Source organism: Rissa tridactyla, chromosome 2 (genome assembly GCF_028500815.1).
Source record: "Rissa tridactyla isolate bRisTri1 chromosome 2, bRisTri1.patW.cur.20221130, whole genome shotgun sequence".
In the NCBI taxonomy this organism is placed as follows: domain Eukaryota; kingdom Metazoa; phylum Chordata; class Aves; order Charadriiformes; family Laridae; genus Rissa; species Rissa tridactyla.
The window spans coordinates 147,578,948-147,593,545 of NC_071467.1; the positions used below are offsets into that span (position 1 = coordinate 147,578,948).

General features: G+C 37.4%; 1 protein-coding gene across 2 annotated transcripts in view; it reads right to left on the bottom strand.

Annotated features, from left to right (window-relative positions):
* Positions 1–14,598, bottom strand: part of DNAJC1 (DnaJ heat shock protein family (Hsp40) member C1) — a 109,015-nt gene continuing 94,417 nt past the window's right edge. For both annotated transcript variants that reach the window (XM_054190452.1, XM_054190454.1), the window contains exons 10-12: positions 2,299–2,347; positions 1,319–1,803; positions 1–216 (exon numbers count right to left, since the gene is read on the bottom strand). In XM_054190452.1, the coding sequence (XP_054046427.1) occupies positions 148–216; positions 1,319–1,803; positions 2,299–2,347 (603 nt within the window). In that variant the 3' untranslated portion in view covers positions 1–147. The remainder of the gene's footprint in view (positions 217–1,318; positions 1,804–2,298; positions 2,348–14,598) is intronic.

The window sequence follows — 14,598 nt, forward strand, 5'->3', positions numbered from 1 at the left end:
TAAGATGGTATAAGATTTATTGATATTTTCTTTTACTAAGGCACATGACGTATAGAAATACTGAGGTACAAAAATGCAGTTTCCTGCGTATGAGATTTAAAACCCCATTTTGACAAAGAGGAGCTACATCTCTTCTGCTCAGAACATTCAGCTTTTAGCCATTTTTTTCTTTTGTACCAGTTCAACAAGCAACTTGTATCTTGCTATACACTCCTCCTAAAAGGAAAAACAAAAGCATTAATTAAAAGTTTGATACGTTAGTATTGCTTTAACTCTATACAGGCTACCTCATTCTAGAAGAGCGAGATTCTGGGGGTTGTGTGGAGTTTTGGGGGGAGTGTTTTTGGTTTTGGTGGTGGATTTTTGCTTGTTTGTTTTTTAAAGTTGCACAAAAGGAGAATCTACATCTAGTGAAGAGTGGATTAGATAAATGAACTTGCAATTTATGTTTCTTAGTGGATAATTTCTCTCTTTGAAGAGCACACAAACTCAAAAAAGCAGTTGCCCATTCTTGACAATGGCTGTAAATGCAATTATTAGAGTTGTATTGCAAAATCTATTTCAGAGCAGTTATTCTGGTATGAGCCACGCTGCAGATAGGTTAAGACAAGCCTTTACAGTCACTAACGCCTACTGACTCCAGATACTATTGAACTGTTTCAGAGCCAGAGACCTACGCAAATCCCCCCCACGTTTCCTGCTCTCTCACACTGCGTTTGGCACAAATAACATCAGGATTTTCTGCAGCTACAATGACTGAAGCAAGCAAACTAAGCTATCAATCACAACTATTATGGAATCTAGTACAGACAAACTATATCAATGACAATGAACGCTATTTTAAAAAGATTATACTTACAAAAAGAACATTAGATAGATTATTGAGCGTTTAACGCAGCTGGATTACTTATTTTGTTTGTTCATTGAGATGGGTTGAGAAAGGTACTGTAAAAGTGTAAGCAAAGCGGCTCACCAGCTTTTGGTTACTAACTTTGAATCAAAATTTGTTTTAAAATCTAATTTGTCCTGCAATTGAAGATCTGAAAGGCAGAGGAGAGGTAGGTATTTTAAATGAAACAGGAGGTATTTCAACATTTTCTGTAATAGATCAAACAAACGGAATTAAATGAAACTATATACTAAATAAAATCAACAAACATGGCAGTAACGCTCTTTAGGTTGATTATACCCGGACCGATAGGCTAAGTAAAGACCTCACCTTTCTGCATGGACCCTCAGTTCTTAAGGTAGTCATAAATCGGTAGAAAATGTGTTTCCCCCCAAATTTATACTATACGTCAAACAAAACTACGCATACCTTGCTTTTTCCAGGAACACATTTTGCTATTTTATCCCAGCGATCCGACGTTCCCTTTGGATACTGCTGCAAGGCCATTTCAAGAAGTTTCTGTTGGTTTTGAGTCCACAGTTCTTCCGGGGCACGGCTTTTCTCTCTTTTTCTGCTCTCATCATCACTCTCTTCCTCCTGCTCTGTGTTATCAAAATCTTTCTGGCGTCTTCCTCTGCCCTTCTCTTCTGGTACCTCTTTCGTTGCTGGTAAAGTCACTTCAGGTGCTTTGACAATTTTTCGTTTGCGGTGTCTAGTTTCACTTACAATGGTCTCCTTTTGGTCTATTTGGACATCCATCTGCTCTGGGATATGATCGTAGTTCCCTTCTTCCTCCTCTTCCTCTTCCTCCTCCCTTTCTCGCTGGGTGATTATGTGGTCTGGCAAATTCACGTTGACTTTGACATTCTTGGAATTCTGGGCCAGCGTTTTAAGCTCGGAGAGTCTAATGATACCTGTTACAAGTATGGTTGTTACACTTCTAAAAAATAGAACAAACCACAAACAAGCAGGGAACAGCCCGCAAATAAAAGGTACCCAGAATAGTGCAGAGAGGAGAAAAAGCTCTTTTGGATTATGAGCTTAAGGAAAATGCTTATCGAGAAATCAAGGTATTTGTTACAAAGCAAAGAACTTTGACAAATATGAGCTTATCTGGCATATGTGAAGTAGCAGTAAATTACCACACTGCTATAAACAAACATAACAGAACAGCCTGAACAAACGAACAAAACCCACAAAAAAACGAATAAGAAAGGCTGGGAGGATGTAGCTGAAGGGAAACATTCCCTCAGAATACCCATCGGTTCTCTTTGCTCAAAGCAAGGCAAGGTTGCAAAATTCTCTTTGCAAAGCCTACCCTGAAAGGCACAGCACGCACCGTGTTTGCAAAGCTATAATCCAAATATACCGCTTTCTATAAGCATCAGTGAGGACCCAGTAGCACACACCTGGTGTATACATAACAGAATCCTTCAGTTGTTTGGCTTTCATGGTAACCTGCATGAAAACAACAACAACAAAAAAGGACTATTAAAAAAATTACGTTATTGAGGCTATTGAATAATTCATTAGCAACTTCCTGCAAAATACCAACATTGAACATACATTAAATATGGCAAGGCTGATGGTGTTCTGCTGGCTTTGTTCACATATGGATCCCAAACTGGCAAAAAGTAACTTCCTAGACTTTTTGCTTTCTAAAACATTCCTAGCTTATTAAAATAAAGTAAACAATGCTACACATTTCTATTACTATCATCACAGTACGTCACAGTTGATAGTAAAATTTTATTTTTCTTTCATTGTTAAGTCCCAGTTCTCTAAACCTAAAAATACCACAAGGAGAGGGGGGAAAGGAAACAAGTGAGTTATCTTCTATATATTAGTTTCTCAATACTGAACAAAAGAATGAAATAACCCATGTAGGTCCGGATGATGAAGCACACTAACAGACAGGCCTGCAGTCCTGTTTATTACTGAGAATCCAAAAGATGGAGAGCTGCCGGCTTCAACCTCTCCGTGGATACCAAAATCTGTGTCCTAGGAGAAAAGTAACTTAAGCAAAAATGAAAATGCTAAATCTGGTGGAGGGAAACAAACAAGGCTTTCTCCCCACCCAGAACAAGGGGCTTCCCCATCCCAAATCTCTAGACCCTGCTATAGATAACACAGAAGACAGGCTTCATTTAAAATTAAGATCCTTTTAATCACTTAGCACCTGTGTTATATCAAGTGATCCAGAGTCCAAAATTCAAGTGCCACATAAAAGCATCTCAAAATGTAGCACTCAAAGAAATATACACACTTTTTAATTACAGAAATTATTTTATGAATACCAGATTTCAACTTCAGTTTTTTTGAATATGAGGTCTTTGTGAAAAAGCTGGAAATTGAAATCAAGTAGCCTGAGCCATGCAAACAAAACTTAAAATGTAAACAGGCAACACACTGAATTGGAACCGGTACTACCTGGGATGGGCATCCTGTGTTTCCTGCTGTTGGAACCTGGGATTTCAGATATTAGCATCCGTTCAGTGTAAGGCACTTGCCAGTGTGCCACCCAGGGCAAAAATAAAAAAACCACATCACCTACAAAGTCAAAAATTCCTCCACGTGGGATCATATTTACCCACAATATGAGTCATTAAGACCTTCAGAGCCACAGCACAGACCTCTGCTGTTTTAGCTAACGCTAACAATTATCCTCTATATAGAGCAGCCAGGGGGTTATACAGCTATTTGCTGAAAGAAGAAGAATAAAATATAAAGATTCAGGATTTTTGTTCCATGACAAGATTCATAAGTGAGTACTTCAATAGTTAAAATACTTTGGTACTGTCTGCTTCTAGTCTAGTCTGTTCGGTTCCTCCCACTCACCCTTTCACCCATGAAATTGCAGGACTTTGCTTTAAAAACAGGCAAGTGCATCTCCTTAACGAAATGACAGCAAGACTTAACAAGGCAAAGTGGTCTATTTTCCCTACAAATTAAGCCTCATTTTCTGGGATGATTAAGTTTAGATGAAAACTCCATGAACAAAAAAATCCCAACTCTAATTAACCAAAACCTTTACCCAGATGTAGACATCTGGCATAGGAAAACTGCAGTTTCTACTGTTGCAGTATGATAAAGTTTTAATTGTTCAAAGAGAAATCTCAGAATACTAATATATGAACAGATAATTTCAAGCAGCACTAACAGTTCTGTCTGTGATTTGCATGATCCTGATTTTGAAACAACAGGATGGATCCTCCTTGAAACAGGTGTTCCACTAATAGAAATTGTCTTCTTTGAAGAGTTTATAGTCTAAAATAATCCAAATTAAAATGTTCATGTTCCATTTTTGTTATTAGAAGAGTGTCTCTATAGGGCCAATGCTTCAACAGACTGAGCGGAGGGGAATTCACTCTTAACTGCTGAACAGAACGGATCCTTAGTGGTGTTCTGCTATCCATCTATTAAGTAGAAATTATGTTATATAAACTGGATGATAATAGATTATTTTGAAAAGAGTGAGAAGAACTTGTCATGCAAACAAGTAGCTGATCCTTCAGAGCTTACTGCAATGATGCAGTGGATTCACTGCAGTTATAAGAAGGCATTATCCATGTTCATGTGTTCCAGAAAACTGTTTCTAAACCATTTTTCTATTTTTAAGTACTTCTTTCAAAGATTTACAGCCTACTCATAAGGCCAAGGAGGCAGGAAAAAGAGAGAAGAAAAGATTCCTTGAACAAAATAGAGCAGCATAAACTGCAAGCAAAGACAGAGACAGGTATTCCAAGCTGCCACCTCAATGCCAATGTTTGGTGTTTTCCATGGTGAACCTCTGATGTTTCCAGAGGTTGGCAATTATCATCTTATCTTTCAAACTGAGACTACACATGCAACATAAACTTTGCATTTGAAGTGGTGCAAATCAATAAGGTGGACTGAAGTTTCCTTTACAAGACAGACCTTCCCAAATTAGGTTAGTGTAGGTATCCCGGAATAGATATAAATTTTGCTGCATATTACATCTAATTGAACTAGCATCTAAACCTGCCTTCTCCACTAGAACAGCAAAGGATTTTGGTTTATTCCTAGATCCTACTGGCATTTCACATTTCCTCCATGAGTTTCCCCTAAAGAATTCAGAAATAACAGTTTTGCCATAGGTTATCTTATTTTTAATAACTTCAGCCATAATAACTTGGTGACCCAGATGTAGCATTTGTAGAAAGTTACTTCATTTATCACATCTACTATTTCCTCTTTTGAAGGCATTCTATCTGTCCATATTTTGATGGAGTTTCAATTTGAACATTCACCAGGTAAGCTGGAAATAACAACTGCCTGTATGGTTTAGATACTGAAAATCTACAATTTCAAACACTAAACAAGTACCTTCAGTTGACATAAATTTGACAACTCATCACACTTCTTACTCGCAGCTTTACTATCATTCACAGGTTACATGAGAAGATTATTTGCCTTTTATTCTCTTTTTTTCGGTCAGCTTTCTTCTTCATATGGATGATTTTGCAAGTCCTTTACCCGGTGCTATGTACAGTTCATGTTTACTCCATCTCTTTTCATTTGGAGTTCAGGTATCACTTATTTAGACTTAAGATTTATTTGTCCATCAGCTTCAACTGTCATTGCTATTAAAGATGCTGACACAGGGCAAGAATCATAACATGTCAGTATTAAACTACTAAGGATTATTAAGAATCCAACCTATGGAACATATGAAATCGTATTTCAATTTGATCTGTTTGAGTTTAATATTTTCTCTTGCCACTCAAATTTGCAGACTCTTCTGTTGCCAGTTCCTCCATACTTTCCGACATCCTTAAAATAAATTTAAGTTTCCTCTCCAGTGGTGAGTAGTGTTATCTACTTAGCTAGTTCTTAACAGTGATTTTTAAAAAAAAAATGCAACTTAAGTTGCTCCATTGCTTTCTCTACTCAATTTCTTATCATAACTCGCTTCTATTACTACTTTTTCATTAGGTAACAGACAACATACTTGGAAATACTGTTATTCAAAGTATGAAGCAGTTGAGAATTACTCTTCTAGTTATTATTGCTGATTGTTCCTGCATAATGCTTTGAAATTGCAGTTTTAACGTATACTAAATTATGAGTTTTTATCATGACTGTGAAAAGTTGTGCTAAAAGCCTGCTGTTACTGACAACGGCTTTCACCAGAGTATTAGACAGCCCTTAAGAAATTCTGGGTCTGGGGACACCTTCAATAATAAGGATGAAGACTGTGAAATTGATTTAAAACAGAAGAGGGCAGATCTCATATTCCTGCAAGTGTTTGTACTACTGAACAGACACACTGTGTCTGTTCCCTTTCCCATTATTTTATGGAAATCAACTTTAAATGTTGCTGTTTCTATGCCCAAAAAAACCTAGGCGTCCCTGTAGTCCCCAGGGATAACAGAAGTCACAAATAAAGTCAGGTAATCACATGCACAGCGAAACAGATTTTCGTAGACAGAGCAAGATGACCAAAAAAAGAGAAAAAGTTGGATGAAAGCAACCAAAGTAGAAGTAGGAATCAAACCATCATACAGAAAGAAGCCACAGGAACAGTTTGCTTCTGGGAACTCCCTTCTGAATTCAGTTTCAATAGCTTTTCAGCTACAAAAAGATTTTATTGAAAGCAAGTGGGATTAGTGGGATGATTTTATGCGATGAAAGCCAGGCAGAGCTGGTTTCCTCCTCTACGGCTGACAATTAGTCCAGAACACAAGACTAGCTACTACTCGACAAGGCACCTAGCAGTAAAAACATTCCTCACTGTGACCATCCAGATGTTCAATCTCTTGTTATCCCAGACACCTGCCACCTCTTTCAGATGGGACAGGAGAAAAAAAAAATTATTTAGAGTCAGCTTAGAAGACTCTCAGTAGCACAAGCAAAAGGAAATTTTGCTGTCACGTGAATGAGAGGCTGCTTTTCATCCTGCAGGGAAGGCAGGCATAAAAAAGGCACGGAACTGTGACAGACCTGGAAGGAGAACCCTGTAAAACCAGGTACAGTGATCCCACTGATGCCAAACAGAGCGAAACAGCCCTTTTGCAGAAGATGAAGGGCAACTCCCCATTTCCACAGCAGCAGCCACCTGCCCATCACTTCAGTTGACCCTTCCCGGCACCAAGACCAGCCCAGCTTTGCAGGGCACCCACCAACGGGGCTTTCAAGCCTTTGCCATTTTGCTGTCTCCTGGCAATATCCTGTGGGCAACAATCTACCTTCCTTCTCTGAATAGGATTCCTTCTCTGAATAGGATTTTTATTAGGGTTACACCAGATACTTACAAAAGTACAAATCTCTCAGGTTCTGACAACATTCTGAGAAAATAATGTGGGGTTTGTAGAGGAAGAAATAACCCTTGTCTCTCGGCTTCCCAAGTGTATATAACCTTCTTGCAAGGAAGGATGAGGTTACTGTGCTACTGAAAACTGGAGCTTCTGATAAAATTTTTTACTATTCTTAGCATCTTCCTGAGCAGGAGTTCTCTAAATATTTGCTAAAGCTGACAACTTCTCACCATCAACTGTCAGAAATTTGCTGTCCCAGCAGCAGTGCTCTGTTCACCCAGTTGTTACCTTCCTGTATCCATCTAGCTATGTCCTGCAAAAACACCAAGATCTGTGGAATTATGGAAAAAAAAAAACCAATGTGGAGACAGCCTGTGAGTAGTTGAGGCTAATATGCAGCAATGAGAAATTTCTTGAATCTTTGGGGCTAATCTGAGTTATAATCACATTTTTCTGATAAAGGAAAGACAGATACAGAAGGATTTTAATGCCTTCCTGTCTTTGTCAAAGTAGTAGGGTTTTGCAGATCTAACCTTCCAGAAGAGCACAGAATAGATTACCACATTTGAAGTTCTCCCCTTATAACGAAAATACCACCTGCTGCACTGAGTTGTTCTTCCAGTCTAGCTCTAAATAGTTTTATCATAGCAACCACAATTGTATCAAGAACTGTTTGACCCAAGTCAGACAACAATAACAACCCATTTCTTTATCTTCATGTGACAGACTCAAAATTTGTTGCTTTATCAACTGCCTTCCCTTACATACACTAAAAGGGCTGCTAAAATTATCTTCAGGTTTTTACAGATTGGCAAAACTTCAAATACTGAAGCATCAAGCCGAATCATACTTCATTTCTGCAAGTGCCCTAATTTGCAACTTGCCAGATCTCTTGAAATGAAATATTTCAGATCAGAAGATGTACCTTTGTTTTGGCACTGCTTATAACAGTTTGCTTAGTAGATTGTTACATTCCCAAAAGTATGTAACATAACTAGTCTTTATCCATGGTGTAAATTACATGTTGGATTTAATGCTAACATAGCAAATGAGTATTTTAAGGACAACATGCTTTTATTCTTGAAAGAACTATGTTATGAATTTCACTGCATTTGCTCAGACCAACCAGATGCAGCCAGCAACGGCACTGTTTTTCTTATGGTTATGGACTTTGAAGCCCTGTGTGATTCTGAACTTAGCCCACAGCAGATGGAGAAGAGGTAGCTACCTCAACAGAAATTCCCTCAACTGTGAGTTTAATTATGAGGCAATTTAAGATGTGGCCTGCAAAAAAGGCAAACCTAGCCTATATCACCAGATGTAGAATACCGGCATCTCTCTAGTTTAAGTGCCCAAGTAGTTAATTTAAAGCATCAGAAGAATTACTCCTTTTTTCCAGGCCACAGAAAGAGGAAGAACTCAGCAACTAGAATAGTCATGATGCTGGAGACTTCATACTGGGCTTTCTTTTCTTTTTTTTTTTTTTTTGGTCAGTTAAAATCCACGTTTGAGAGTCTTCAGTCAATACTGTTGGTACTCACATAAGAGAGGAGTTTAGCTCAAATGCTCATTGCAACAACTGCTTGGACATCTTACTTTGAGACTGTTGATGCAAAATGCATCACCTTTCCTGAGAGTCAGAAAATTTGAATTCTGCAATGGAATTCAAACCCAGCTCACCAAGATGTACATGTGACATTACATTAATTCAAGCCACCCTGAAAAGTTGCAGCAGCACTGGTTTGACCACCCCACAAACATCTGTTTGAATTAAAAGTTGGTTTCCCGCTGCCTTCTGTAAAAAACTTTCTCCTTTAAGTGAGAAGAATGTTTTATGAGAAGGAAATCAATCCATTTTGCATTTGGGTGTAAGATGTATTTGCTGCCCAATTCTGCAAAAACTGTAGGGGCAACTGTAGGACTGCACAGAATAAAACTTTGTGCAATGAGGGAATTGTAAACAGCAGCCACCTTTTCCTCCTCTCCAAGTATCAACAGAGACCTTCTGGTGTGTCTGTGGGATTAGACAGGTGTTTTGAAGATTTCACTCTCAGATTGAGGGATCTACATGACCTACATACAATCTAAATCCCATCTTAGATATTCATAACCTCTTTTGGACCTCAATCCAGAGCTAGGTCTTTATACTTCAATAAGCAACTGGAAAAAGTATTGATTACATAAATATATGCAAGCTGCTAAGGGTGAATGTTTCAGAATATCCGCACAATAACTGAGTTAACACAGACATAGTATACAAAATGAAAAGTAAAACAGACTTAGGAAAACACTTAATCCCCAGAAGCAAAAAAACTAATAAATTCATGAACTTTTACATGTGGCTCATTTCTCATCCAGATGTTTTCTTGCTGGCAAGGTAATGAGCTTGCATTTGTCAAAAATATGAAATTATTTTAGAATGGCATATAAAGTACAATGAGTATGAACTCAAGCAGTCAGACTTAAAGGATGAAACTGTTGCTTGGACATACGAGAGACACCACAAAATATGCACCCCCCCAAACCTTATGCTTTTGGGTTTCGTGATGATTCAGAATGTCTGCTTAAATATATCCACGTGTCTATTGTTTTGCTGTCTACCTTAGTGTTTTTCTATACAAGCAGCAAATCCCAATCAGTCTGGTTTTGGAACACAAATGCATGAGATTAGTGACTGCAGGAGCAAACAGAATCAGTTTAAATCCTGTAAGACAAGTGAATGATATTACTTCACAAGTATGAAATCTGAGATCTCTTTGCCTTTAATTTAAAAAACCTGTACCTAATAATCACATTAAAGTCTGTTTGGCATGCCAGACAGCTTTTACTTCCTCTGTTATTTTTACAATTTGAACATCCTTTGTAGTTACTGAAATTAATTTATGCCTTTCAGCAAATATTTTTTTTTAACTCTTTATCTATAAGGGTAGGTATTGTCAAGTACAATATACTTCTACAATTTCACATGTAAGTGCTTTTTCTCAGTTTTTGAATTCAGCAAAAGCTGACAATCATTATAAATCTTCATAAGGCTTAGCATTTGTCAAATCAAACAATATAATTTTTTCAGAAATAGTAGTCTTGAAACACCATTCCATTCACTATTTATACTAAGTTATAGGGTGTTCACAGTGCATAGGAAATTCAAGCACAACTTTTTTATTTTGTTTTAAAAGGTCAATTATTTCCTTAAGTATCGGAGGACAGGAATGAGAACTAACCCTGGAGCAACAAATTCAGCAAGGAAAATGGGTCAAAGAACAGATGTTTAGAGGATGACAGAGAGCAGTGGCACAGGTAACCAGGTCAGCAGGCAGGAACCCTGATTAGAGTCAACTGAACTCCATTTCCCCTTCATAATCAAAATACCTGAAAATCTAATTTATAACACCAGCCAATTGCAATAAAAGTGACTTAAAAAGCTGTAGAAGCTTTCGGTTGTGAAAGCAATAAGATTTCATTATACTAAGCCAGTTGAAAATCATCTTTATGGGAAAAGATTGCTAAATTCCCAATATGCACATATTAAAATGACAATTAGCAATTTAAATAATTGAACATACTGATAAAATGAGCACAACTTAACCTCCTCTATTTTGGCTTGATTATTCATTGGCTGTTAGAAGATGTCTTCCTGAAGAGAGACACGATAAACATATTCTATATTTAACATGACAAAAGTTAAAGGAATAAGCCTTCTTTCAGTATGTCTGCACCACGGTTGGAAGCTTAACCTAGCTCTGAGCTGAAAAGCATAGGAGTATGTTGCAAAGATATTTATGCTGGTATCACATGAGGCAGCACAAATAGAAACAGTAGAGCTGAATGAGCTCAGGGGCACTACAGCATGGAGAAAGCTGTTTATTGTTGGATTTTGGCTGACATTTTTCCATTGGCCTGAATGTCACTCACATCGTGTGGATGTACCTGTTTGGACGGCGAATCTAGTAGACGTAACCATATAACGGGCCTTATAATAATCCATATTTGTGCAGTATTTTGGGAAATAACACAGTTGACAAACCTGAATGTATACAACCCCCAATTTGAATATTAGTAGAAAAAAACCACACCTGTAAGAACACTTTGTTAGGAACTACTGAATTTAAGAACAGTCAAGCTAAGGCACAGGCAGTGATTTCTAACCAACTACGGTGACTATCTGGCTTTAATTTTACATTTTTTAAAATGAGTTCACACGTGCTTCCAATTGTAGGGACGGTTTTGTTTCCTCTCCCTTTCCTCCCAGATAGCTTGCACTTGCTAGTCTAATCACAGACCATATGAAGAGAAGGACCTAACCTCAGGCAGAATCACTACATTGATGTTGTTTCTCCCAGATGTCATCTAACCTGTTCTTAAAGGCCCACAAACGTGGAGACTTCACAGCAGCTTATTCCACAGCTTTATCATCTCCATTGTAATTCTTTGCCCCTCGATGCCTAACTCTGCAGCCTGTGATAAAATTTGGGGTAATTACTTTTTGCCTTATAAAAGCGATGCATTCCTCTTTACAGCTCTCCTTTTATGTAGTTGAATACTTACATTCTCAGTTCATATTTTCTTTCACTTCAACAACATGAATTCCTTTACAATCTTTCCTTGTCGGTAACACTTTAGAGACCTATTATTCTCTTTATTCTCATCTGGACTCTTTATATTGAATCGCGTGTTTGAGTGCAGTACTGAAAACCAGGCACAAACTCAGGATGTAGATGCAGGTTTACCATCCCCCTGTTGGTATATTCTCAGGAAGACGCTTGCCTTTTTCGTAACAGCTCACTATTTGTTGACTTGTGTCTAGCTCATTATCTCCACATTCCTCCTGCTTTTTAAGCTACCCCTACCCAGTTGTTTGGCATCTTTTATTTGTGAACCTGATCAGCATTTTGCTGTGTGGCCTTGCATATACTGTCTTTTTAATTTCACCTTATTTTTTGCATCTAATTTTTCTAATTTGTCCTGACCTTTCTGAATTCTACTAATCTTCCAATATACTTTCAGTTCCTCTTGGCTTTCTAAGATTTACATGTGCTCACCAGGTTCTGGCGTATCAAAGTCATGTTCTAGCAAAATCAAGGAAGATTTTTCCAAGCTGAATAAATCTCTCTGGGGACACAAACTTTTTGGGCCTTCTTCATATGAGGAAAAAGCAGTATTAAAGCTCCAAGCATGAGAAACTTGGCTTCTTACTATTCGAAAACTCATTAACACAATGCCAGGACGAAAATTCATAAAAATATTAAAAAAACCTCCAAAACAAATGAACTCACAAAACTAAGTTAAAACAACACCATGAAGCTGAAAAGTTCACAAAAGCCAAGAACACTCTTCTCAAGTCACTTCATCCTGCTTAAAAACTGCCAGTGGAAATGAATATAGTTTGATGTAGAACTATAAAAAGAAGGAAGAAGTTAAAGACAAATTAAAATGGAAATTTTTTGGGGTGATTAGAGGGAGTGAATTTCACTGATGCTCTTCTGCTATATATGAATTGTTTCAGCTTATTCTTCAAAAAGTATTGAAATATTTTTCTAAGCTTTTTTTTTGCTGAGGAAGAAGGCTTTGAGACAGAAGCAACAATAGAGAGATCATTTTGGACTGGATTATTCTGAACTGTTTTTACTAACAGCTATTTAGCTAACCTACTATTAAGAAGGGCTTGAACGCTTGAAGTCACATGGAAACAAGCACATCGTACCTTGTCAATCTTTTCTACTATAGTTCTCTAGCTGTGAAAGGAAAACCAAGCCTTACTGCTTTTGGTACTTTACAGGAGAAGAAGCAAGCAGCAAGTGGTCTCAAGTTTTTAAGAAGTATTTGCTGTCACAGAAAATGTTGGAAAAAAATATTCAAATTTACCCTTCAATGTTTTTGTTTTTTAATATCTAGTGCATTTGCCAGATAACAGACACTTCAAACTATCTCTGGCTTGACTAAAGTTAAAGCAAGGGATTCCCAAACTGTTACACAAGCTATTTCAAAACGGCACCTCATACACCAAAACTTATCCTCCTGCACTCCTCCCAGTGGAAACAGGGACCAGTTGTTTGGGTGGCGAACCCTGCCTGCAATGCAAACACCTCTTTTTCTGTGCACAAAGTTGAACAAAATGACAAGTTTTTCCTGCAGCTTTAGCGTAACATTTCTTATTCAACTATGCTGATCCCCAAGTAAAATAAGAATCCTTGCTGTAAATTTAGATGCTATTCTATGTCACCTTCAACAAATATAAAGGATATGCTATACATCTTGTTCAATAGCTGAATAGATATATCTGAAGTAGTTCTCAGTTTCAACATTCCTGATACTGATGCAATAACAGTTTTGAGATTCAGCGAAGTTTCCAGGAAGCTTTAGCTTAAGTGTTTCCTTTTAAAACCTAACCAGTGTAACTCTGTGCATGCAATGATAAAAGTAGCAGAAACTCTAATAAGCCGCCTGTGTCAGGAAAGATGACCTAGCATTATCAGCAGTGGGAAATTTTTGGAGAAGCAAAAACTCGTGTGGAAAACATATACATTAAATCACATTCTTGGAAGTCATTGAAGTAAAAAGGATTACACTCAGAACTTTCTCTACACATAAACATCCCTGAAAATTCCTCTTTTCATACAAGAAAGTGACAGCTCTTAGAATATATGCCTTTTTTTCATTTCTCTGTCCAATCCACTCTCTGTCCAATTCCAACATCCAAGAGCATGTTGCTCAGGAATTCTTGCTAAGGGAAGAAGCAAACAAGCTTCATTTTTTCCTTCCAGTACCGGATGTAGGCAAGTATGGTGGCCAAATATACTATGCAAAGGATTCTTAATAAACAATATTTTTACACCTGCTTCAAGGAATAAAGCAGAAAATGGGTGCAAAAGGCAGCGTTAAGATAGCGTTAGTTTTGTGATGGGTATATGTGGAAGCATTCCGCATGTTTGTATGATCAGTAACAAGCAAATTAATCATTTTCTCCAAAAGATCTTTCCCATGGACACTGCATACTACCAAGCCATGTGAAATATTTTTGCTATTAATATCTGCTCAGTAAAATGTAGCCTCTTTTTAATAAAGTCCCTCCACTTCAGTAGTATGAATACATCAGGATTATGACAAACAACACTGAACAGAATAAACAAGGACAGTTTCATTTGCTTAGCAGGTTAGTAACTTCTTGTTTACATCCACTTATTTGCAAATAATGTGTTGTTCTAAAATGGTAAGAATGCAAATGGCTTACTTTCTAGTATATGTGAGTAACAGAACTGTATCGATGCATTAAATCTTTAAAAATAACTTCTAAAAATATCTTTTTGTGATTATATCAACAGGGAAAAAAACCACTTAAGTACGCAAATTACCCAGAAGGCTATAAGGGGTCACATTTCACTTTAGCCAGAGGGTTTGTTTCTCATTATTTGATATAATTCCTGAAATATAATA